At 47.4% G+C, this 26842-nt stretch overlaps 5 protein-coding genes across 5 annotated transcripts; 3 read left to right on the top strand and 2 right to left on the bottom strand.

Moving 5' to 3' along the window:
- Positions 1-4016: 4016 nt before the first annotated feature.
- Positions 4017-6717, top strand: BJ212DRAFT_1449691 (uncharacterized protein; the record flags this gene model as incomplete). Its single annotated transcript, XM_041338735.1, has 11 exons — positions 4017-4157; positions 4242-4354; positions 4558-4940; positions 5067-5348; positions 5439-5639; positions 5661-5749; positions 5771-5827; positions 5849-5918; positions 5961-6144; positions 6187-6296; positions 6494-6717. 11 exons carry the CDS (start codon positions 4017-4019, stop codon positions 6715-6717), a joined length of 1854 nt encoding a protein of 617 aa, XP_041187055.1.
- Positions 6718-15210: 8493 nt separating this feature from the next.
- On the bottom strand, positions 15211-15971 carry BJ212DRAFT_1449690 (uncharacterized protein; the record flags this gene model as incomplete). The annotated part of the gene is made up of 2 exons (XM_041338734.1): positions 15211-15762; positions 15810-15971. 2 exons carry the CDS (start codon positions 15969-15971, stop codon positions 15211-15213), a joined length of 714 nt encoding a protein of 237 aa, XP_041187054.1.
- Positions 15972-17570: 1599 nt separating this feature from the next.
- On the top strand, positions 17571-19590 carry BJ212DRAFT_1590920 (S-adenosyl-L-methionine-dependent methyltransferase; the record flags this gene model as incomplete). Its single annotated transcript, XM_041342501.1, has 12 exons — positions 17571-17682; positions 17724-17818; positions 17867-18047; positions 18104-18339; positions 18389-18403; positions 18457-18517; positions 18571-18710; positions 18773-18883; positions 18942-19038; positions 19097-19158; positions 19209-19330; positions 19380-19590. The coding sequence occupies 12 exons, from the start codon at positions 17571-17573 to the stop codon at positions 19453-19455; spliced, it is 1308 nt and encodes a 435-aa protein (XP_041187053.1). The 3' UTR covers positions 19456-19590.
- Positions 19591-20631: 1041 nt separating this feature from the next.
- On the bottom strand, positions 20632-22710 carry BJ212DRAFT_1284127 (GH3 auxin-responsive promoter; the record flags this gene model as incomplete). Its single annotated transcript, XM_041331797.1, has 7 exons — positions 20632-20875; positions 20909-21115; positions 21172-21317; positions 21366-21551; positions 21594-21749; positions 21801-22042; positions 22104-22710. The coding sequence occupies 7 exons, from the start codon at positions 22708-22710 to the stop codon at positions 20632-20634; spliced, it is 1788 nt and encodes a 595-aa protein (XP_041187052.1).
- Positions 22711-24091: 1381 nt separating this feature from the next.
- BJ212DRAFT_1284106 (uncharacterized protein) lies at positions 24092-25930 on the top strand (the record flags this gene model as incomplete). The annotated part of the gene is made up of 6 exons (XM_041331795.1): positions 24092-24242; positions 24294-24441; positions 24494-24631; positions 24688-25042; positions 25096-25202; positions 25237-25930. 6 exons carry the CDS (start codon positions 24092-24094, stop codon positions 25928-25930), a joined length of 1593 nt encoding a protein of 530 aa, XP_041187051.1.
- Between the last annotated feature and the right edge of the window lie 912 nt (positions 25931-26842).

Genomic DNA, 26842 nt, shown 5'->3' with positions numbered 1-26842 from the left:
GTCCTCTGGACTTCGTCAGACCATCATTGGACTTCCTCTGAAATGAAGGGCACATACTTGGGTAAGGGGCACAGTGTATGAGCTGAGGCCAAGCCCCTCTGAGTCAGTCTCTCTCTCCTTTGAGCATGGTTCTTAACAATCAGGCTGATCATCGCATTATCATGATTCAAGATTAGCTAGTAGTACACCGTTGTCGTCATTTCTATACTACATAGTGTACTAGTTCACAGCCCTAACCTCTCCTTTCCGTGTACACTCATCCTCGTCTTAAGTGCCTTGAAATGTGCTGCAAGCTCGGGGTAAGGGTCAATTTTGTTGTGAATGTGTGTGAGGATGTTGTGATAAATGTCCTTTGACTTTGCTATAGAAAAATCAACACGTTTGAACACGCCAGTCTTGTACTCCTTGATTGCTGACCAAATTGCTGTGCCACCAAGAGCAATAATGCCATTGAGAGCTTCAGGATCTTCAAAGTCGATGTCTTTGTAAAAGCCCTTGGTCCATAAGACCTCCATCACGACTGAAATGAGTGCCTTGTGCTTGAGCACAACGACAGATTGTAAATTACCGTTGAGTATCTAGTAGTTAATTGTTAGTATACAATAGCACATGGCATGAATAAAAAATGACCTACCAGTTGTTCTGTTTTGAACAAACATTGGAGGTTTGAGAAGAGCATAGGCACCACTTGTAGCTTGTGCGTGATTTCCAATGATGGGTCATGAATATTGAGCTCAAGATTGTATTTGTGTTGCATGACAACATGTGCAACATGTTTGAATGAAGAGCAGATGGTGTTAGTGATTTTTGTGAGTGAACTGATGAACGTCTCCTCCCTGGGGAGATAGTAATTGCCTGGTGGGGAAAGATCTGCATGGCTTGCGATATTGCATTGTGTGCCATTTGAATGTTCTCATCGTTGGAGGGCATCCCATTTAACATTAGCACTGCGTGTCACATTCTTGACCTTGCACTGGTTTTGATCTCCTCTGTGTGATTCGCAGGTATGGGAATGGGGTGTTGTTGCTGATGGGGGACAGGGACAGGGACAGTGTCTGAAGGAGATTGCATGGGGGAGGCTGGCACCATTGAACCAGCAGCAGTGGTATTCAGAGGAGGCAAAGGTCGTGAAGGCAGGTCTTTTGCTGTGGGGTGTTTCGGAGTGACATCCTTGCTGCTTCCAGCCTGGTTGTCTAGGGTAAGGTTGGTGACAAGGTGAGATGCATTTGAACTTACATGGACCACCCCTGTGTTTTGCCACTGGCCATGGTAATGCTCATCTTTATGACAGGGGCCAAAGACTGTGACTTTGCGCAATCCTGGGAGGGCGTATGGTGCAGGATGGATAGGTTGTGCCTGCTGAGGCGCTCTGCACCATGCATGGTGGGAGGAAGTGGTGTGTCAATGTTGACGAAGGGTATACCCTGCCCAGTGTGCTGCTGCTGCTGTGGGTGTGGGTGGTGCGGGTGTGGGTACTGCTGGTGCAGGTGCAGGTGCAGGTGCTGCCGCAGATGTGGGTACTGCTGATGCTGCTGATGCAGGTGTGGGTGCTGCTGCAGTGGCAGCAGTGGGTGCTGCTGCTGTTGTGGATGCGGGTACTGCTGGTGCAGGTGTGGGTACTGCTGATGCTGCTGGTGTGGGTGTGGGTGCTGCTGTGGTGGTGGCGGCAGGTACTGCTGCTGTTGCGGATGTGGGTGCTGGTACTGTGTGACAGGATCAGGGCGTTGTTGGAATGGGGTGTAGGGTATTTGGCCTGCGGGCTCTTCATGTCGGAAGGGATCAGGATGCTGATGAAATGGGGATTGGGGTGTTTGATTCTTGTGGTGCTGGAATGGAGGCTGCACAGGAGGTTCAAGAGGTTGTTGGAAAGATGGATGGTGGATCTGCTCACGCTGTGGGAACAGAGGTCCAGGAAATTGCTGGTGTTGGTGCTGGTAGTGCTGGGGCTGCTGGTGGGGTTGCTTGCGTTCTGATTCTGAGTTACTGACTTCATTTGAGTACAAAAGTTCTTCATCTTGCATGATTGGTACTAGATCATCGTTCCAGTGTTGTGTTTGCTCTATCGCACATCCCACCTGAGTGTCGTCTGGATTCAAGCATGGGTTTTTATTGCTGTCTTTGGTGGGTTTCCGCACTTCCTGTTATCCGCGATGGATCAGTACCTGTTTGAAGCCACAAGAAACTCGTACCCTGGTATTTTGTGGTTTTTTTCATCGCAGTTTCTTGGACTTTGGTGGCATGGTGAACTGTAGACGCAAGTACACTAATATGGTGATAAAGTTCAAGAATCAGCCCCATGCGCACCATCTAAAAACCACTTACCAATAGCGCACAGGTGCAAACGTATTGTGATCAGTCACGATGCATGATGGTCAGAAATGATAACTGATTGAAGACAAATTTGTGATAACACCAATTCAGTACATGCAAGACATACAAAACACATAAAGCATATCAGACTGCAAAAATCATATGTAATCCAACATTTTCCAAAAAATAAGTAAAACGATGGGCAACAAGTCATGCTTACTATGTTAAAGCTCCCAAAAGTATACTGCCATCGTTATCATCATGACCCATTGTAGGACTGCTGTATTCGCTTGGTACATAGTCACTCTCATCCGAGACCTCTTTGTCGACCCCTTGTTCCTCAACATATTCCTTCAATTGATGAGCTTGTTCTTGGAGGGCTGCTAATGTCAGAGTATTCTGAGTAGCTGTATACTTGTGGAAGGTGATATCTTGGTGAAGATCTTTCAACCTGCGAGTAGTGCACGCCTGCTGCCAGATCTCGAGATCTGTCTGGGAGTATTGATGCTTCCTCTTCAAGTGCGCAAGGGAATGGTCAAGGAATTGTCTCCAGCAGTTGTTTTCTTTGACTGCCCAAGTTGCTGTAGTGACCTTATGTCTAGCTAGCTCACAAGTGGCATACTGTGCCATTGCACCTTCACGTAGCATATCATCTGGTAAGTCTGCGAGACTGTGACTGAAAATGTCATTGGTCTGTTAATCTAATTTATGAGCTTTTAATCAACAATATGCATGAAGTAACTTGCCATTAAAGCAGCTTCAGGATACAGCTCCCTGGCAGTCTGGCCCCAGAGAGATTTCATGGCAAATTGAGCTGAAGCAGCTGATGTCGCTCTTGCTTTCAAATATGGCTCAAACCTGATTTTGACAGGGGAGGTAAAGGGAGATCTAGTCCTTGTCTCCTGAGAAGGGGTTTGTAACACTCTTGCAGGGGATGATGTTGGCCTGTCTTTGATGGGGGATGTTAAAGTGGATCTAATCTTTGTCTTTGGGGAAGCTAGGAAAATTGACTCTCCAGGGGAAGGTGGAATGGCATGTGTGGTGGGAGGGCTAGAGAACTCCTCTGTTGGCATATTGTTGTTGGTTTTGGTTTTGTCTTTGTAAATCGAGGTTGATAGTTCCATGCAGGTTTGAGAGCTAGCAGGACTGCAGGAATGAATTGAAACGATTCTGGTGGATCCACCCATGGATATCTGACTACTGGTTTGGCTATGATAGACTTTGCTAGAGAGACGACAACTATCAGTCTGCTGGTGTTGGAGTCTGAAAGACTTAGAAACTTTTCAAGTTTGAAACCACCAGATGCAGCACTCTATGGTATTGACACTGCTACCATGAACATGCATGATCCTCCTGATGAGCCTGGTCGGTTCAGTGGACTTGAGTAAGTGCTGGTTACTACAGATTTAATCTGACTGACAAGTATACAGTCTCAGCAAATCAGTCAGATGCCCCATCTGTTCCAATGTTTTTGACACCACAGAGGATATATGCACCCATCTATCTGATGATCCAGGTGTGAATAGCCAATTTAACTCTCGAGTTCTGACTATAAGGACCTCTATCCAGGATGCTCTCAGCAACTGATTCCCCCTCCACTTGCATTCCGTATCCCCCAAAGATCGGAGGACCAGCCACAACAAGGACAATTCCATCCTAAGTCAGGTTATATCTATGATCTTGGCCAGCCAAATACTTTTGAATGAATGAAGCAAGACAATTTCAAGGATATGTGGGAACACAATGTATATTATCTGTTTTCAGATAGAGCAGAGTGGGAACTTGCAAAATTCCTTTGCAAGAACTTGAATCAAGGGCAGATCACTCGATTTCTGAAACTTCTCTGGGTTCATTGGGATCAATTTACATTGACCAGGCTAATCATGCTCTCCCAGGTGGTTTCAGAGGCAAGACAGCTGCTGTCTTTTAAGAATGCCAAGCAGCTCTTTACTTTCATGGAGGCATTACCAGTGACCCCTAAATGGAAGTGCACACCCATCGAGACTGATGGATATATGACTACGCACCCCATGAATCTCATCTGGTGAGATGCCCTAGAAGTTACACCATATTTTTGGCAATCTGATTTTCACCAACCATATGGAATATGATCCTTATGAAATATGAGACAATGGTGAGCATGAGTATGGGGAGTGGATGTCATGTGAGCACGCATTCGAAATTCAGGCAGGTTCCTTCTAAGCTTCCAACATAAATGTGTCTCACTAAGTAAATTTATTTCTAGAGTCAACTGCCCACTGGCACATCTATAGTACCCATCATTCTGGCATCTGACAAGACCCCAGTAACACAACACACAGGCTCACTCGAGATGCACCCCACATTCCTGACAATTGGGAACATCCACTCTGAAATTCACATGAAGGCAACCTCACACACATGGGCCTGCATCACATACATTCCAACCCCAGAATATATCATGAACCATGATTTCTCAGGAGTATTGGAAGTGCACCTCTGGCATAGGTGCATGGATATGGTCTTACAAAACCTGAAGGTTGCAGCTCAAGTGGGCAAATTCATGACAGACCCAATGGGTTGCCAGCATTATGCATTCACACTGCTTGCCACCCACATTTCTGACCTTCCCGAGCAACTTATGATTGCATGTGTCTCAAAAAATGTCTCACCCATAACCCTAGCTGCACAAGCACAGTTTGATGATGGCATTGCGCACCCTCCCCAAGATGGCCAATCTACAATCAATGAGCTGATCACACTTGGCAAAATTGTAGATCCCTGGAAAGTTCGGGAATTCCTGGAGCAGGCAAAGCAACAATCACTCAGTGGTGTCCATCTCCCGTATTGGCGTGACTGGTGGTTTTCTGACCCTGCCATTTTCCTCATCCCTGAACTACTACACACATGCCACAAGTTTTTCTTCAATCATATATTGAAATGGTGCAAGGAGGTGGTAGGCGTTAATGAGCTGGATGCTCAATTCCACAGCCAGCATAAACATGTTGGCATGCGTCATTTTGCTGATGGCATCTCTCATGTTAATCAAATGACCGGATGTGAGCATCGCGATATCCAGTGAAGACTGGTCCCCACCATTGTGGGTGTGACTACCCCTGGATTCGTTCGTGCACTCTGTGCACTTGTAGACTTCATATATAAATCACAGGCTCCTACCTTCACCAACTCCTCCATTGGCAGCATGGTTGCCTCCCTCAACGAGTTCCACGCCCATAAACACTTCATCTTAGAGGTGGAGGCTTGCACAGGAGCCTCTGGCCCAATGAGTCATTTCCAAATCCCAAAACTCAAGCTCTTTAATTCCTTTGCACACTCTATCTGTAAATCTGGTGCTGTCATCCAACATTCAGCAGATGCCAGCGAACGGCTGTTGATCACACACTGCAAGACACCTTTCACTTGGACAAGTCACCAAAGGAGCATGTTTACTCAACAGGTTGTCAATCTCATTAATCGTGAGGACACAATGCAACAATTTGACTTGTACGCCCTCCTTCGTGAATGGGGGATCTCTCTTGTTAATGTTATGGACGAAGAGTTCAATGAAGTCGTTGATACCGATCCAACATTCAGTTGGATAGTGTGCATTACACCACAGGAGATGCACTGTTTTCAGGCCATTTGACCCATCCACAATCATTTTCTCAAAGGGATTCTTTCCAATGAGGCCAGTGTGGCTTTTCACATTACAATTGCTCACAATCTCACTGATAAGAACGCCACTACTCTGGCTAATCATTATCATCTCCCTCATTTCCCACAACTGCTCGCACAATTTCTTGAAGTTGTCTCTGGTCCTAACTTGCACTTTCATGGTCACCTGCTTAAAGCCTGGTTTAAATTTAGGCTACAGCTTCGCTCTTGACTTTGTCCAAGTAATATCATGCCAAGCCAGCAGGTTCAGGCCTATCCACCATCTGATTCCCATCCTTATGGAAATTGCAATATTGTCCTCCTTCAACCTCCAGGCCATGATCCACAGTATTGTACATTCTCAAATTTTGCTCAATTCTGGCTACTGATATGCCTTCAGCACCATACATTGCTCAAGTCTGAATGGTTTTCATGCTCTCTCCACAAGGGTCGCAGCTGCCAGCTGAGCTGATGGGCCCCCTTTTGTATGTTGAGCTCTTTGAAATAGCCGCACCCCCTGAAGCTGAGCCACATATTGCCATGTACTGAGTTTGCTGTTTGTTCCATACTGCACCTGATGGTTCTCGCACGTGGGTTGGGAAGATTGGATGCCTTATTGATGTCACTCATGCTATAGAACTCATACCAGTCTATGGGGTAACATTGGATTGCACTGTTACCTCCGCAAAGTCTCTTGAATGCTACAATGATTTCTATCTCAATGCATTCTCTGACAAAGAGTGGTACCATACACTACATGCAGATTATGTCTAGCTTTACCTAGTTTTGCGCCATAATGTTTTCAATCTACGATTTTCAATGTTATCAGTGATATGATCAAACCTCATGACTGATCTGGGCCTTGATAAGTCGATGATCTGCTATCTCTATCTTACTGGACGGCGAACTGGTTCTTCGGATCATAATATGCTCGGCTAGTCCATCCTTTCCAAAAAAACTCAAGTCCATAACCAATCCCTGGTGTTGGAATCTGGGGAATTGGGAGCATCAGGAGCATCAGAGGATGAAGGATCAAGCAGATGAAAGTGAGACTGGTCGAGTGCAATGAGTGTGTAGAATGTCACAACGTGTTGACATCGGCCGATGTCAACATTTATTTGAAGTCCATCTCTATGTTACCTTATCTTTCCTGACCATAGTATAAAGTACCGGCACCTTTGTAGAAACATCTCAGATCTTTGAAAGACTCTGAGATGTAAGTTGATTATATTCCCACTATTCTACCTAGCTAACACACGAGTAGATATATTGTTTTATCAGGTACTTTAGCCACTCTCCGAGATCTTTGAAAGACTCTGAGATATATATCATTTTATCAGCTCTCACTTCACATGCTGCTCACCTCAACTTGCTTGAGGTTATGAGCCCTGACACAGTCATGGACTCTTCGCTCCCCAGCACTACTTCAGCACTATTCAACATCCCCAAACTAGTTGAGGGCGGCAGTAATTGGATCACCTACAAGGAACAGATGTTGACCACTATTGGTATGAGAGGCTTGATGCGATACATTGACAGCCATGCTAGTAAACCCGTACCATTCATTATTGATCTGAAGACGAGCACCATTATGAAGCCAGATGGCTCGACACCTATGCAAGTGGAGATAGATGAGTTAGATAAAAAGATTGACAAGTATCTGCAAAAGAATGCACTTGTAAAGCAGCAGGTCTTTAGCACAATCATGGATCAGCTCCTTCTGCATGTCCAGAAACTCAATTCAGCTGCCAAGATATGGGCCAAAATCTGTCAAATCCATGAGGGTAAGACCAAGTTGGTCCAAATTGACCTTCAGCACTGCATGCAGGACTTGCGCTGCGATGAGAGTGCAGACATCAAAGCGCACTTCTCTGAATTGCTGAGACTTTGCGAATCCTTGGCTGGTATGGGGTCTGTGATCGATGACAAGGACTTCCATGCTATCCTACTTGGATCTCTTCCAGAGTCCTACTGTTAAGAACCATGCTCAAAGGAGAGAGAGACTGACTCAGAGGGGCTTGGCCTCAGCTCATATGCTGTGCCCCTTACCCGAGTATGTGCCCTTCATTTCATATGAGGTCCGATGATGGTCCGATGAAGTCTGGAGGACTTCTGGAGGAGCACAGGAAACATCTGGAGGAGCGTGGGAGAGTTCTGGAGGAACGCAGGAAGTGCTCAGGAGAGTTCCCACTGCAAGGTAATACTTCTACAGGAAACAGGACAGGAGGACAGGAGGACAGGAGGACAGGAGGATAGGATATCCAAGGGTTAGGAGGACAGAACGTCCGAAGGTATGGAGGGCGGAACATCCAAAGGTATGGAGGGCAGAACGTCCGAAGGACAGGATGCTGCCGGAAAGGCGGAGCTCTGGCCTAGGGAATCAATCCCTAGGCCTGATGGGTAGGACAGACTTAGGTGAACCAAAGTCTGAGAGAGGATTGGGCAAGTCTAAGTTGATATTCAAACTAAGGAACTACAGGAGTATCTACAGGGGTTATATACTGAACAATATCTGAGGGGATCAGTAAGCAAAGGAGCAAGGCTATGTATGAGCATGTGGAAACACATTAGTAAGTAAGACAGAACATAAGTAAATGAACTCGGAGATGAAGACTCGTACAAGGATCAATAAGCAAGACAGAAGAAGAGGTAACCGAAAGCCAGAAAGCAGAGAATGCCTAAATGGGGATAGGCGCAGGATATCAGACAGAGGGTGGGAATAGGTCCGGAGCTAATATCTGGAGGTCCAGAGATCTGGGGATCCAGAAGACAAGGTGGATACAGGACTGGGATATGAGAAGGTGGATAGAGTCCAGAATCTGAGACGAGGTGAAGTCCGAATGTCTTGCTGGATGGAGTGTACATAGGGTGGATGGGACAGGGGGTTATGGTTCAGACTAGCAGTGGAGATCCGATGGTCCGGAGCTCAGGAGTAAATCCAGAGCATAGTCGATCCTGCTGAGGTGTGGAGCACACAGTGGAAGGGGATCTGGGAATGAGTTGGATATGAAGTGTGGTGTGGACATAGGCTCGGAAGGCGTGGGAATATGATGGAACATGGGTCCAGATTGTGGGATATGACACCTACCGACCTCTTCTATCCTCCATTAATGCCGCTGCAAAAATCACCCAGAGAGCACTCACCTCCAACAAACTAATCACTGTCATCAGTGAGGAGTACGAACATCAACTCCTCACCACGGATCGTTGAGGTGGGAAGAAAGGGTCAAATTCGGCCTTGGTGGCAAAGGCAGGCACAGGATGGAACCGAAAAGCCACAACAACGACTCCAGCCAACCCAGATGCGATGTGCTACAATTGCAATCAAAAAGGGCACTATAAAGCTGATTGTTGGAGACCTGGAGGGGGGAAGGAAGGCCAAGGGCCTCATCAGCAACAGCAAAAGGGCAACAACCACTCACCTAAGGAGGGAGCTAACACAACTGCCTCCAATAGCACCCCTGCTGACAACTTTGCATTTGCGACCTCTGACCTAGTGAGCATTGCCAAAGAACTCAACATCCCCATCGAACAACACAGCGCCATCATAGATTCTGGCGCCACATCGCACTTTTGTCCAGACCGGTCCAAATTCACAAATTACGTCGCAATAGAAGCGCAGGATGTACACATGGCTGATGGATCCAAGATTAGTGCTATAGGGAGAGGTGATGTGGTCCTGGACTTACCAAATGGCACAAAACAAACCAAGGTCACCTTGAAGGATGCACTGTATAGTCTGAAGATGGCATTTATGCTCATCTCAACTAATCGCATCATGTCTGGCAGCCTCGCAGTCCATTTTGAGGACAAGATGTGTAAGATCTTGTCCCCCACTCCCAAACGATGAGTCATTGCAACTATACCCCAAATCGCTGGCCTGTACAGCATCATGACATGCACTCAGCAACATGCCAACCTTGCAAAGATGAAACTCACCGTTTACGAGCTCCACCGCATGCTGGGACATGTGTCCCAAGCCACCATGCTTGAGGCTGTGAGGAAGGGCCTGATTGGGGGTATAGAGCTAGACCCTACCTCCAAACTGGAGTTCTGCAAAGTTTGCATGAAGGCCAAGGCAATGCATAAGCCATTCCCAAAGGAGTTGGATAGTCATGTGACGATGTACAGAGAGGTTGTACACACTGACCTGTGGGGTCCAGCGAGGACAGAGAGTTTGGGTGGTAGCCTCTACTACATGTCCTTCATGGATGACTTCACCCACCAGACCAGAGTTGACTTCCTAGCTCACAAGAGCGATGCACTGCAGGCCTATATCCAGTACAAGGCTTGGCTGGGACACCAGCATGAAGGCACTCGCATCCGAAAACTGCAGTCAGACTGTGGAGGGGAGTACTTAAGCAGCGAATTCAATAAGTACCTCAAGGATCAGGGTGTAGAGAGACAACTCACCATTCATGATTCCCCACAACAAAACAGAGTTGCAGAGCATCTCAATTGGACCCTTGTGGAACACGCTAGGGCTATGTTGCTCACCCATGATCTTCCTAAGTTCCTCTGGGGCGAGGTGATTAACTACACCACTTGGTTGAAAAACAGATTACCTTCATGTGCTATCCCTGATCACACCCCTTACGACCTCCTCCATAATCGCCGTCCATCACTGGAGCAAGCTCATGAATTCGGGAGTCCAGCATATGTGCATGTTGCCAATGCTGGGAAGTTGGATGCTAGGGCAGAGGAGGGTATGTTCGTCGGTGTTGATGAGCAGAGTAAGGGATTCCGCAATCTATTGGCCAGGCAAGAGGAGGGTGAGCATGGAACACAATGTCAGCTTCACCCCAGTGAGTGTAGTTGTGGCAGGTGACGTACCGGACGAGGGGGAGTCAAACCCACCAGCACCTATCACAACCACTAGCATCCAGAACATCCAGCCCCAACAGCCATCCACACTTCCCCAGCCAAAAGCCCTACCAGTGCCAGTTCCCAGAGAAACTCACCCAAGACTGCCACCAGGCTACTTTGCTGCTCTCCATAATGGTGAGAGCGCCTCCTTGGTATTCTGCCCTGCAGAATTAGACCTCCTGGACGAGGAACTGATCACATACCAGTATGCAGCTGCTGCTGTAGAACTCGAACCAACCCTTCAACAAGCCCTCAATGGACCTGATGCTGTCAAATGGCAAGAGGCCATTGACTATGAGATTAGTCAGTTGGAGAAGTTGGGAACATGGGAGATAGTGGAGCCACCAGCACGTGCTAACCTGATCCCATGTCATTACATCTTGGCTATGAAACATGGCCTGGATGGAGAGAAGTTGAAACTGTGGGTGTCATATCCCGTATGCCAGACATAGATCCCATCATATTCCCACGCTTTCCGGACCTATTTCCGGACCCCATGTCCAACTCATTTCTGGATCCCCTATCCTGTCCACCCTATGCACATTCCATCCAGCAAGACATCCAGACTTTACCTCCTCTCAGATTCTGGACTACATCCACCACCTCACATATCTCAGTCCTGTTTCCGCCCTGCCTTCTGGATCCCCAGATCTCCAGACCTCCGGATATTAACTGTGCTATCTCTGGACCTATTCCCACCCTCCATCTGAGATCCTGCGCCTATCCCCATTTAGGCATCTCCACCTTTCTGGTTCTCAGTTATCTCTGTTTCTATCTTGCTGATTGATCCTTGTACTAGTTTCATCTCCAAGTTCATTTACTTATGTTCCATCTTACTTACCAATGTGTTTCTGCATGCTCGTACATAGCCTTACTCCTTTGCTTACTGATCCTCTCAGATAGCCTCTAGTATATAACCCCTGTACAACTACAGTAGAGTCCTCAGTCTGAATATCACCTTAGACTTGCCCAATCTTCTTCCAGACTTCAGTCCATCTGAGTTTGTCCTTTTCCATAAGGCCTAGGGATGGATTCCCTAGGCCGGAATTCTGGACCTTCAGATTTGTCCCCTATGTCTCTGTCCCAAGTCTAGGGATTGCTTCCCTAGACTGGAGTCTTGCCTTTCTGGCACTTACCCTCTTTCCAGACTTAGGTCCACTTCCTGTCCCTCTGACTCTACCTTAGGGTAGTCTACCTCTGTTTGCTTCTGCATTGGACTTTGTCCGATGTAGCCCCTATTCCTTCTGGACCTCTGGACCTCCTGTCTTCTGTACCTCTGGACGTCCTGACCCTCATACCTCTGGGCATCCTGTCCTTCGGACATTCCATCCTCCATACCTCCATGTCCTGTCCTCTGGACCTCCGGACCTCCTGTCCTCCATACTCCAGACCTCTGGACATCCTGTTTTCCTGTAGAAGTATTACCATGCAGTGAGAACTCTCCTGCGCTCCTCCGGACATTTCCCACACTCCTCTGGAAGTCCTCCAGACTTCCTCGGACCATCATCAGACTTCCTCTGAAATGAAGGGCACATACTCAGGTAAGGGGCACAGCGTACGAGCTGAAGCCAAGCCCCTCTGAGTCAGTCTCTCTCTCCTTTGAGCATGGTTCTTAATAGCAGGCTTGGTTAGTAGCTAACGGTCAGCGTCAACAGTACAGAGTGGATTATTTCGATACCTTCACCCCCATGTCCAACATGTCCACGATCTGCACTGTACTCACCATGGCTGCATGCCACAATTGGGAAATCCATCAAGTGGATGTGAAGAGTGCTTACCTCTATGTGGACGTGAAGGAAGAAATCTTCATGCAGGTGCCCCTGGGATACTTGAAGCCTGGTGAGGAGAGAAAGGTACTGAGGCTTAGGTGTAGTCTGCCAGGGTTAAAACAAGCTGGGTTCGAATGGGCAGAGGAGTTAGCAGGGGTATTTGTGAAGATGGGATTTAGTTGCTCACAGGTTGATCAAGCTGTTTATTTCAAGTGCTCCCCCTCCGAACACATTGTCATCACCATTTCAGTGGATGACATGGCAGTCACCACTAACCACCTCACCCATATCAAATGCTTCAAGTCCCAGCTCCAAGAGCACTTCGAAATCTCAGATCTAGGAGAACTTAAGTGGCTTTTGGGCCTGAAGGTCAAGCGAGACCACAAAGCATGCACCATTACCCTGTCTCAATGTGCATATGTTGACACCATACTGGAGAGATTCAACCTTACAGATGCAAAGACAGCGCAGATGCCCATGGACACTGGAACACTCCTATCAGTGGAACAGTCACTGTCAACGCACATGGACCTCAAGGTGATGCAGGACATACCATACCAGTGAGCCATAGGCTTGTTGATGTATGCCACAACCAGTACCTGTCCCGACATTGCATTCTTGGTAGCCACATTGTTGCAATTCATGCACAACCCAGGCTGAGCGCACTGGGAGGCAACCAAACACGTCTTCAGATACCTGAAAGGTACAGCAGACATGGGACTGACACTTGGAGGAATGGAAGCCAGAATCAAGGTGTTTGTGGATGCCGATTGGGCTTCACAACCCCATAGGCACTCCATGTCCAGTTATGTAGTCATGCTCAATGGAGGAGCAGTTGCCTGGAGTGCTCACAAGCAGCCCTTAATCGCTCTCTCCACAGCTGAAGTGGAATACATTGCACTTACCACTGTCACACACGAGGTACTCTACCTCCAGTACCTACTCAATGAACCCTACGATCCGATCGAATTACCTACCCCCATGTACTGCGACAACCAGGCTGCCATAGCTCTGGCGTCGAACAGCAAATTCCACTTGAGGACCAAACACATCGATCTATGGTATCATTTCATTCGCACGCATGTAAAGAATGGCATGTTCGCACTCATTTATTGTCCAACCGAGGACAACGTCGTGGACGCATTCACAAAAGCTTTGCCTCACCCTCACCTCCAGAAGCTTCGCGCTCGGATGAGCTTGGACAATGGCGCTTGAGGGGGAGTGTTGGAACCTGGGGAATTGGGAGCATCAGGAGCATTGGAGGATGAAGGATTGAGCAGATGAAAGTGAGACTGGTCGAGTGCAATGAGTGCGTAGAACATCATGATGTGTTGACGTCGGCTGACATCAACATTTATTTGAAGTCCATCTCTATGTTACCTTATCTTTCCTGACCATAGTATAAAGTACCGGCACCTTTGTAGAAACATCTCAGATCTTTGAAAGACTCTGAGATGTAAGTTGATTATATTCCCACTATTCTACCTAGCTAACACACGAGTAGATATATTGTTTTATCAGGTACTTTAGCCACTCTCCGAGATCTTTGAAAGACTCTGAGATATATATCGTTTTATCAGCTCTCACTTCGCGTGCCACTCGCCTCAACTCGCTTGACCTGGACTATCCCAAACTCAGCGGTCAATGAGCAGCTCAATGAGCGGCTAAAGTTGTAGATGTATGAGCTCACGGAAAGGCAACGTGAAGTCTGTCTTCCCATCCCTAATGCATTGATCATCAGTGATGTTACTAAATTACTAACCCGTCAAAAGATCTATTTTCGACTGCCCGCAGTACAGACGTGAACGTCACATATTCGCAAATGCTGTTGTCGGACGAAGCGCAACGTCCATCGCACATGTACTCACATCCGAGAAAGTCACCCCTCACCTAATCCGCTTCGTAAGTAGTACCGGCCACCTCAAACCAACATTCAGTGAGCTGTAAATTTTGCATCAGAAAATATACTAGTAAAACACGTAGATCTATCATACACCACCCCGCGCTATAATTTCTGTCACCATACTCTTTGTCGAAAGGGAAGACGCCACATTCCGTGGCGTCGCTGCCGGAAACAAAGAGACCAAATCAGTAACACAGATAGTACTGATGGAAGCAAACTAAGAAGACGAGCACCAGCAGTTTATATCGTAGCTCGAACGCCGCGCCTAACTATCTTTGTACTGACATCCGTAGTCATCCTTTTGTTCACTTTATGTGACGGAGTACGAGTTCGGATCACACTAACCAAGTATATTCCCCCACCACATACAGAAGAACTTTCAGCTTATGACGAGACTATGCCCAACACAGGGTCCACGACCCCAAAGGATCCTACTCTGAAGCAGAAAAAGAAGACCGTTAAAAGAGTTGTATATAACCGATTAAGAGGTTAGTGAAATGGATCTGCGATTTTGGGAGGGTTAGTAGGGTTAATGTGCTAGGAGTTAATTGCGTTAATTGGGGGTCACCAAACTTGATAAAATCATTATGCGAAGGACAGTAAGGGACAGGTAGGTAGTTATTCATATCGAACTTGAAGATAAAATTTCAGCTTTGTCAACAGTAGGTAACGGTTCACTTTCTCTGCATCTGACGCATTCCACAACATTACGTGACGTGCATAATGGGGCTAGTAAATGCCAGGAACGAGGCGGTACTTGACTACCTTAGCCCAGTTCTCCCACTCTGCTCTGGAAATTGACTTCACCACCTCATCCTCGTGCTTGATCCTAAGTATGAGGCATGCTACAACAATCATTCTCCCCATCAGCACTACCACCGCAATCGCTTTCAATGCGGGGATGTTTAAAATCCCTGAGTGTCTAACCAATGAAGACGGCGATCCGTGCAATATAAACTGGCCGATGGTTAGCAGAGCGGCTCCCGCGTAGGATGGGTGGCGGACGACCCTATACGGTCCACTTGTGACAAGCTGGTGCCCCTTGCGGACACTGAGCTTGAATGTAAAAAAACGACCAAGGGTGCGAAAACACCACCAGCGAATGAATCCCCCAAGGACAATGAGTGCGGTGCCGCAAAGGAAAGGAGAAGTGATAGAAACGTCTTGAATCACTCGAAGTGAGCCAATTACCGCTTGTACCTTGTTGGGGAAAATGTTGGGATCTGTGGCGTGTGAGGCAGTGATAGCGAGCTCTGTAAAAGCAATAGCCCAGGAAATTGCCTGATAGTTTCGTTAGAGATGATCGTGGAATACCAACGATAAGCTACCTTTGTAATTGGCAGCCCATACTTAATATCCCGAAGGAGAATCCACTCGATGAGGTTCTCGTGGACAACATCATCACTCGTGGGGGTATGGGGGGGCGTGAATGCTACGTGCATCGCAATAGGGGGCGAGAGAATGAGTGGTATTTTGAGAAGGGATTCCATCTTCCTGAAGAACGCTCGATCTTCGCGAACACTTTTATTCGCGAACGCCACATTAAAGGTTGAAGCTCAGAAATTCAATCCCCGTGCAATCACGGGTAGCTGGTGCAAACTAGGATTTTTTTAGAGAGTTCAGAAGTGGGGAAGATGTGCACAAACTGATCATTACGTTGATGTTTTTTTCCCGTAGACGACGCGGAGAACTAATTTTGAGTGCATGGTATCCTGTTATTCTTCGGAACTTACTCGCAATCCCTGATAGGGTTTAACAGGGGCGAGGCATACCCGGGTACTCACCCGGGCAGCACCCGGGCAGCACCCGCGCGCGAATCGTGGGTCGGGTGGTACGGGTATGGGTACCCGCGATTGCCACTATTGGTTCATCCGCACGGGTAGGATGATCTGGATGACGAAGAAGAGGATCAAATGAATATGAAGGAGGGTTCCGAAGACCTACAGGCTACAGGGCGAACGAACGGATGTAGTGATAGCCAGCCTTCAACAAGAGGCATAAGCCGATTTTCTGATGGGGTGTCATTGAACTCCTGTGTACACTAAAATGAAATTACCGATTTTCTGATTAATAGGTGTTGTTATACTCCTGTGTAACACCAAGATAAAATTATCGACACTCTCGTGGACGGATGTAGTTATACTCCTGCGTACAACGAGAAAATCATGCTGATTTTCTGAAACACGGTTTTGGTTAATGTGACTTGTCAGCGAGTTGCTTCTGTGGTTGTATGAGAAAATATGCTCCGTATGATAACGCACAATGAATGCGCCACTGAGAATCAGTAAGATTGGCGATTTAAGAAACTAGCGGCAGAGTCGTAAAGATGGGCCAAAGATGACTAGGTTCCGAGTCGGGACCACCCTGTCTTACATAAATAGCCACGGACAAGTCGAGTAATGCAGGCTGGTCGATCTCGAAGAGATTTGGCAGGCGAACTTGAAGCATGTTTGAGCCGGTCAATAACTCAAAGTAGTGGCGGGGCGGCGGCCATCAGAGAACTGGTGATAAGAATATATCGTAATATGTCGTAATAAATAGAAAAGGATTTCGTCACAATGGAATATAAAGCAATATATGACCATGTAAATGTACCGCAATCAGCATAATGGCCAGCAAGAACTCACCGGTTTACTGATGCGTAGTGCCATGCAGTTACCGTCGACTATCAATCACACAGAATTTGAAGTCGGGATGTCGATATCGAGTATTGGTCAGGTAGCTCGGTGATTGGCGTCTAAGGGAATGTGGCGCGAACATGACAGAACAGCGCAGAATATTAGATATGCGCGAGAACAACAGAAATATGCTTACCGAGAGGTAGTTGAGGTTTTTGCCACTGATGCTAACTGATGCATACTTCGGAAGAATCGGAATGTCAACAGGGCACTACACACTCGGGGATGGCTGCAACATGAAGCCGAAGCGAACATATTGAGTAGAGTTTGGGGTCTTTTCATTGTGGTGGGACTGTTTGAAGAAACCGAGTATGGTCCGAATGGCAACTAGGGTACCATAAGCTCTGTAAGTATATATATATGTCGTAATAAGAAAGCTTATTTACCCATAGTATCATCACCCCCGGAAAGATGACGGACTTCAATGAGCCAGAGGCTAAGCTTGAAGCTCTTTTGGACATCATCAACTCCTCTGCGCACCAAGCAATCGCAGAGTACAAGAAAACCGGGCATGGGGTTCCCAGTACCGATGCAACAACTTCCACCCCCTTGACCTGACGACAGATACCCTTGCCCTCAAAAAGGCGATTCGGCTACTCGAAGGCGCATACCATCAACTGAGCTCAATACTAGCGCCCCCCCAGCACACGGTGATGAATGTGAGTGTCGTGTGTAAGTGATCTCTGTTGTGTTGTTAATTTCCTTAGCTTGTTTTCAATTATAACTGGGCGTGCACAGGCGTTGCCTTACGAGCGCGTCTTGCAGATGTTCTAGACCAATATCCGGAAGGCCTTAGCGTGGATAAGCTGGCTGAAGCGGTCAACCTCGACAAGGTCAAGACTGCACGTGTCTTACGAGCTTTGACCCTCATGGGCTGCTTTAAAGAAGGTGATGTTCATATCGTTGTTTGAGATTGTCTCTGAAACATGTAATGCGTCAAACAGTTGAGCAAGACATCTTCGCAAACAACCGACTATCCCTCATACTCAAGTCAACGAACAACACTGGGTGTTATGCGGGACTTCATAGCCAGGATATTTCGAAATATGCTGGAGTTGTCTATGAAACTATGATCGACGAAGAATTTTCAATGTCGCATGAGGTCGACAAAGCACCACGGGTATTTGCCTTAAGAAAGGAGGGCATAAGCATGGATCACTACGAAATGATGGAGGATGACGTAAGTTTTTGTCATCACACTACCCCTTCGTTACCTTGACACATTTTAGGAAGAGAAACGTGATGTGTGTATGCAGTCACCCTTGGACCCCAAGATGGCTCACAATGCTATCTATAGGCGTTCCACAGGGCCATGCTTGGCCAGAGTGATATGCTGGGCGCCTCTGCAGTGCTACACCGTAAGCCATTGCAAATTTCGAATCATTAACACGTCTGAGAGGCAGGTCGTAAGATTATCCTTGGAACGATATATCGTCTGTAGTGGATGTTGGATCTGGCATTGGAGCATTTTCCACTCCTCTGGCGAAAATGTTCCCTCACCTTAGAATAACCAACCAAGATCTCCCGAAAGTCATGGCGCTAGCACAAAATGTGAGTTCAGATATGCAGCACACATAAATATTCCAGCGGGCACATCGTTTATATCTGATTAGGCATGGGAGAAGAATGCTCCTGTCACTGAGACATCGCTTGGCGGTTGTGTGGAGTTCATCCCAATTAATTTTCTCGAGGATGCACCTGTTGTTGGGAAGGATGTCTACTATGTAAGAGCCTATTTTCGTTTCCATTCGTCGCCGGTAATTCGATCATCTTGTTACGTAGTTGAGGCACGTTATTCACAATTGGCCGGACGCTGAGGCAACGACAATCCTCCGTAACGTTCGCAAGGCAATGGGACCAAACAGCCGAGTGCTAATCCGTGAGTGCTATCTGCGGTTCAATGTGGTGTTTACTCTAAAACTGTTATCTTGTGCTAGATGATTTCGTGATCTCTCACACATTGCAGAGACCTGCTGTAGGAACTAACGGATTGAGCGTCGTGAGTCTCAGAGTGCAGCCTGGCGTATTTCTGAATTCATGATTCTCAAGGCCCCTGAACCCATGTTGCCGAACTTCGGGGCAGGCAATCACAACACCTACCAAACAGACCTGACTATGTGGTTCGCTTTCAATAGCAAGGAACGAACCTTGGAAGAGCTGGAGACCATTGGGCAAGTTCCTTCTAGATCTATTCGATGATCGACTAATGATGGTGGACAGGACCGCCGCTGGTCTAGCACTCACCCAGGTTTATGATCTTGTAGACACAATGCTCATAGAGTTCAGGATCGCTTAGAGCTGATGCTAACAGCAAGATCTCCAAATACATGGCCTGTGTCGTGGATCTGCTCATGGAATCGTCCGAGATACTATGTACAACTTTGCTATATGCTACTATATGAAGTTATGATCTACCAGGAATATAAAAGGGCAACTGTCAGTTCGAGAATATAACGGTTAAGGTAGGTTTCGATATGAATCACGGCCGTTGGTCCTTCGGACGTCGTGCTATTCCCATTATGTATTGGTATATCCTGAGAGAGAGCTCTCGGTGAGAATATTTGGTGTTAGCTCAGCTCTTGCTGTCATATCCAGCAAGAGACAGGTGAGCAACTATTCATGTCGAACTTGAAGATAATTTCCAGCTCTGTCAACGGTAGATGGTTCACTTTTCCTGCAGCTCGACAGCACGCATTCCATAACATTACACGCTACATTACATGGCTTGCAGTGGGAAGATGTGCACACGCTGATCATTACGTTGATGCTTCTAGTACGACATGGAGAATTAAGTTTAAGTTCATGGTACCCTATCACATATCACTCGGAACTTGCTCGCAATCCCTGATAGGGACACGGGTGAAGCTTACCCGGGCGGCACCCGCAGCGAATTGTGGGTCAGGTGGTACGGGTACGAGTATCTGTGATTGGCTGACCCGCACGCCGGGTAGGAGGACCTGGATGACGAAGGAGAGAAATAAATGAATATGGAGAGGGCCTAGTAGGATGGACCTATTGAGACTTATTGATTACTGCTTCTGTCATACGTGGTTCAGGCTTACAATTTGTTACCTGCTTCGGATGCACCTGCTGCGTTCTCCATACATGATGGAAAAGATGCGTCGTAAAATCAATATTCCCTTTAAAATATGTATTGCGTCGCAACAGCAGGCTATAGTGTCATATTCATGCATAACCACGGCTGATTAGAGACAACCCGGTTATGCATGGTTAACGCGTATCCCTCGATGCATAATACTATGGCCCTATCATGCGGCATGTGGCAGCTTCCGCACCTTAATTTGGCTCTTCTCATCATAGCATCGGTTTAATCACCTGGCTTCGATTTCGAGAACCTTCGACTATTCTCTCGGCCATCAGCGCAGCTTCTCAGTGATTTGTGCCTTGTTAGCAATAGCATTCCGAAGTGGAGTAGATTTGTCAAATTTCACTCTAACAGGTCAAGAAAGTATCACAACTCCATTACAACTCGCTCAAGGAACCATTTCTTCATTGCTGGGTCGGATATGACGACCGGAATCTTCACATGACCCACCGTGATGTTCATCTGCTCGCATTTCTGCCTGTGATATTCTGCAAAGGTGCCCTTGTCCACGATACGGATGGTAGGCTTTCTTGACTTGCCTTGCCAAACAACGAGGCGATAATCATCGCTTGCTGAGATGAGATTTTCAAAAATTTGCCTTGTTACCATTCTCGCGTCTTGTCCTGTGAACATCAATCAGTACAGTCGCGTGAATGAGCTTTGGAGCAAGCACAAACTTAGTTCTCCTGCTAGCTCTATCAAGTACCCATAAGTAACAGGTTTGTCTCGATCATCCAGTACAATAGTGAAAGCTATGATCTGGCCGATTGATTGTTGAGCGACAGAGACGATCGCGTCCGTCAACTGCGACTCTGTACACGATACTCCAAATGTCACTCCAAGCGAGTCACTTCCTCGGCGGGCGTTTCAGCTGCTAAGCATAACACTGATGACATCACAACTCACTTTCGCCTGTGAAGGTAATTGATAACAGGTAGGCCGTCGTCTGGAGCAAAGCCTTTAACGGTGATAACATCAGCGATGCGATATCTCCACAAGCCATTGTGGGTCGTCACGATGGGCTCGTATTTTCCGCCAGTTACGAGTTCCCACTAAGGGGGATGAGAAGACAAAGATGAGATGCAGTTAATGATTCATACAGGAGACAATACACGGTCTGAAGGATCGTCAGAACGCACATCCAGAAATTCGACAACCCCATCTCTAAACGCCACCTTGAAGTCAGTATTAGGGTTGCCTTCATGGTATGCCCTGGCGAGACCGCATTCTGCAGTGCCATACCCATGAGACTTGATGGCAACGGAAGGTCCGAGGAGGTGAATAACCTTGTGTCACTGGCTGTCAGTTGGGCAGTGACCCTTGCATACTTGACGTGCCTTTGGAACAGAAACAGCAGCCTGACCTCCAGTGATTCCAATGAATTGTTTCAAGTCAGGCCACACGCGGACCGCCCAGCCCTGGATGACAGGAGGCCCAATTTCGCGAAGTTCGGCAGCGCGAACAGGGTTGGGAGTAAGATGTCTCTGAGAGAACTTGTGAGTTCAATGTAATGCGATGATCAACAAAAATATGACCTCTAAAGGTGCTCGCAGATCACCCAGGTCTTCAATATCCGGGATGATACCCTTCTCGATGCATTCGACAAGTAAAGGCCATTCATCTTCCACGTACTGCAAAAAAATGACGAACACATTGGCAAATAAGAAGCGGATGGTTGTGACTCGACAGTCCGCCAGTGCAAATAGCGCATTCAGAATAAATAAAGTGCGATAGTTTTTAACCAAAGATATTGCAAATGGATCCGTTTTTCCTGGAACTAAAAGTTGCCCAGGGATCAGCGCCCAGCTTGCACAAGGAATTTGGCACCACCAGCTTACCCCACAGATCGAGTCTATCCTTGTCATGCTCGAGGTCCCAGTTCATTCCCATTCGCAGGATACCCACGCTCGTGGAGCAGACAGCCACCTCCTTTGAGCTCTGACCGTCCTCACAATCCATTTTTAAGACTTGCCAAGGTCTCAAAGAGGATGGTGCTAATGCGGTACCCTCTGATGGCGAATACCCCTGGTATGAGTTTTGTTGCAAAAGGTGCGGGGGAGGCCGATACCTTGGGAACAACTTTGGCGCGTTCCTAGATGTCATGCTGGTCATGGCTAAGAAGTAGGGCAGTCCCGGGGCGAACATGTTCTTGACGTCAGCCTCCATGCAAGGGCTCGCCAAAAACTTTGCTATAAACGGCCTATAAGGTTCGTAGTTTGTGATGGGAATGAATTCTCGGAAGCTGCGTAGGAAGTCAACATCATCCTTGGAGTCGCTCTGCGCGATGGCCTCGCGGAACCCCGCCAATTCGGGAGCACCCTGCGCAAATTGAGATGCAAAATTCGGCCGTATGATCTCCAGCAGGACTTTATCTACATGATCCTTGACCCGCTGAGAGAGTTCAGCGGACAAAGAGTCCAAGAGATCCGTTTGAGGATGAGGCATTGTTGCTGTCACCTTGCGATCTTGTTCGACAAGGTCAATCGTAGTGTTGCGGGAAAAATAGTTTGGAACAGTTCCGATAGCAGACCTAGCAGAACCTGGAAGAACTCTGTCCAGCCAACGTGGCATTGAAATGGCAGAATGAATGAGAATATTTCAAATATACTAGAAATAGTGTTGTTGACAATACTACGCCATTTTCCCGGCAACCTGATGCCACTCTGATCTGGCAATTGCTGGCAAACCAGGAGGGTTCTGCAGCGAAACATGGCGCATCAGGCAGTAGCATGATTAGTAGCAGCCTAGTGGCTAGTTGCTGAGACTTGCCAACTTTGCACACTGCCATTCAGATACTGACCTATAGACCTGGTGTATTCAAGTTGCAATCGATTCTGCATCTGCTTATGGCACCAGGGACTTTGATTTTGGCAATGCATAAGCTCTCATGTGTTGTTTACTGAACTGTATGACCTTCCCGTAAACTCCCTCTGTCGTCTCGTCAACGGTCTGCCGATCTGGGACATCTAAAGCCGCTTACCAGTGACAAAAAGCATCCCGATGATCAACCACCGGCCCGGAATCAGGGTGCTACCGCACACCGTAGATCCATAGGATCCGGTCATCACCACGATACACAGTTCTATATAAGTAGTCATTTATATGAGGAATGAATAGATTCGCACCAGACTCTTTTGCAGCCCCATTATGACACTCCGGCGCCGGGCCAATAATCATTAATCATTCCTTAATTGTTGGGTCGAATACGACGACGGGAACCTTCACCTGACCTTCCGAGACGTCTTGTATCGCCAAACAACAAGACAGTCTTCGCGCCATTCAGTACTATATCTTCATACGAGTCAGAAGGGGACGTCGGTATCGACTTCGCCATCTGACGAGACAGATTAACAAAGACCGGATTCCTAGTTAACGAGCTCTGGATCATCTTCCTCGCGAACCCGAAATATGTGCACGGGAGGGTGCTGAAGAGACGGGTTCATAGAATCTGCGTACATAGTATAGAAAACAAGCCACAAGATGCCTGAGACAAGCGAAGATTGCCGTATTATATAAGTCATAATGCTACGTCAAATGCTACGTGGCATTGAATTTGTATGTACAGCCTGATGAACAGCCATAATTGCAGGGCTCTGATAGATCGTATTAGACTGTGCACTCAAACCCGCAGTACTCTGCTCCGTGTTTTCCTGAATACCACACCTGCGAGCTGCGCATCGCCGACCTTTCTCAAGCCAATGACTGGCCTTCATGCCTAACACTCAACACACTTCTCTATATACTACGTTTGGAGGCTGATTATCATTCACCTGGCCCGTAATCTACCGCGACTTACTTGGGCACTCTTAGCAGAGCTTGATCTACCATGAGTCTGGACCAAAATCTCTTCACGCTCCTTCTGACACCAAACACCTCTGACTCGAGTGGACTTGTGATTGACCTCACTGATCCTTCGGGAAACGTACACTACCGAAAGCGACGTATACCCGGGCAAGTCTATAAAATCGAGGTGTATGGTGTGTACGTTGTCAATTGGGCTCAATCGTCAATTGATTGAGCTGTGGCAGACCCCATTTCAGAATCCTTGCTCGTCTCTGCTACTTCTCCGAGCGCGACGAGTAAACATAAAACGGTAGAATTATACAATCCCTCTAAGGTCACCGAGCTGAAATATACTGGCACCCTGACTTTCCGATGGTCCTTCAAATGGGAGGAGTGAGTCTCTGAACACAGCAACTGTCATACAAACTCAATCACACTATGGCAGACACGAATTTGAATGGAAACGAGAGGAATGTTTCATGATCAGAAAGCCCGACCCGCCTGTTATGGTTGCGGTGACCAAGGAACCTCCTGGTAGAATAAAGACAGCATCCGTCCAAATTCTAGATTACAATCTCAATAGGTGAGCTCAAGGTTGAATATAAGAGTCCCCGCGACGTGACTGATAAGTGTAAACAGGTTTGATATAGATGATCGAAAAGGGCTAGAAATCGTCATCTTGACTGCACTGCTCACCTTCCAAGATGTCAGCGATTCGTACCACGATTCACCCAACGAAAGCAACACAATGTCACCACCTGCTGCTCTTGCTGCAACTACTTCAGCTCTAAAAAGCTTTACAGAGATGACTGCGCGAAAGGTGTCAGGCGGACCTACATCTTCTCCACCAGTCGTACCGCCAAAACCCACGCCAAAAACAGGTGTCGAAAGGGTTGCCGAAATCCAGGCATCCAGAGGCGAAGTGAATGAAGTCTTGATCGTTGACGAGTGTTCTGCTAAGGATTACGCGCAATATTGTGCACGGATGCTGCGTGTGCGTTGGTCGTGCTCGTAATAACAGGGACAGAATAACGAATTGGATTTCAGGACGAAGCGATGCTGTTTATATCCATACGTTCTTCAGATGCACCTCAGGCTCCCAAAGTGTTACAAGTCGTTGAGGAAACGAAACGTATCCGGCACAAAGCAGGTAAGTTTCTAGGCTTATAGCGGCTCCATTTACTAAAGCCATTTAGGCGATAAAGATCTTTATCAATATGTTCTGTATGATACGGTCCAGATACCACGCAAGGGTCCGAAAACGATTAATTTGGACGATAATAAAGACAAAGCAAAAGGCAAGGATTATACTCCGCCGAGCAACATTGTAGTCCATCTGAGTAAAATCGATATGCCCGAGTTACGGCCAAGGAGCACTGTTCCCATCCACTATGGAGAAGGACGGTCGGGTGCATCAAAAGAGCGAACAAAGGATGGGAAGAGCAAAGACACCCGCAAGGACAAAGAAAGAAAGGTAAAAGAATCCAGCGACAAGGAAAGGAATGAAAGGAAGAAGCGCGAGATAGAGCATGCCACGGAGAAGGCAAAACTCCGATCAAAATCTAGTGCACCCGCACTCGCTTCCCATTTCTCTTCACATCCGGCTTCGACATCCCAGCGGCCTCGCACACATCCACACCAAACATATCTACACAAATCGTCGCCATCGCAGCCCAACCGCCCTGCCAACCATTCGGCTCCTCCACTGCCTCCCCGCATGTCGAAGTACCGTGTGGCTCCGCCACCTGAGCGGTACTCGACATACCCGGTGTCATACCACGTCCGGTATTCATCCAGCCCTCAACGTCTCGAACCCCCTGTTTCTCCACCATCGCCTTCACCATCCCCAGCCACGCTGTTGGCCAGATTACTCGGGAGGTGAACAAGTCAACCCTATCATTTTGTTGGTCCCTTACACTCGATTACTGGTACAATCGGACGATATATTGCAGCTCAGAATCTAACTTATAGAGGGTATGTCCAGCTTTTCAAACCGCAATTTCAAACCCGCTGTATGGACATGTTTTAAACTTTGCTTGATACCTCACAGCCTCTCCTCGTATCTCACAATACGTATACTGTATGTAACTCATACCACTGATACGCCGTCGCCGACAATACCAAACAAATACCACATTCGTCTTCCTTCAAGTCTCCCGGTGGGACTAACGACATGTTCCGCTCCCGCACACTGCCTTCAGGTTCAGCAAAGTGCCTGTGACATTCATACCACCATCAATTACTGAGAATAGCCCGGATCATCATCGATACGTACATTCGACAGTTAGTCATTCAACAGGTCCGGCCGGTGGGGTAGGGTTTGGTACCTAGATTGCCAAGCTGTCTTGTTGATGCGGCATGCCCACAGTCACTTTGATAGAGGTAGTTTTGGATCAAACTTTGCTCTTATGCTACCCTGATCAATTGTGTTATACTCATCACTGACACGGACAGCACCTGCTTTATTAGGCTTTATTGCATGCCGGGAAACCTGGTACCGCATCGGGTTCAAACTGTTTGCGTCGATGGCATCGATGGGGGCGTCTTATAGTTAGTAGTGAGCACGTTCAGGACACACTAGTGTTGACGCTCACTCTTCATAGTGACCCGCAACATGCGGAAGCCAGATGTGACCAAAAAACCGACAGAGGAAAGTGGGGCGACTCAGACGCGCTTAGATTAGATAGCCACAACAATAGACTTTCCGAGGAGATGGTATATATGAATGCCCCAAGACCGTGGTTTTGCGCTCCGGGACTATTTCACGCTGTCTGACGTGAATCAGCGCTGCGGA

Source organism: Suillus subaureus (assembly GCF_016647635.1).
Source record: "Suillus subaureus strain MN1 chromosome Unknown BJ212scaffold_56, whole genome shotgun sequence".
Taxonomy (NCBI): Eukaryota; Fungi; Basidiomycota; class Agaricomycetes; order Boletales; family Suillaceae; genus Suillus; species Suillus subaureus.
Note: the sequence above shows the minus strand (reverse complement) of the source record. Positions and strands in the feature narration are given on the sequence as shown.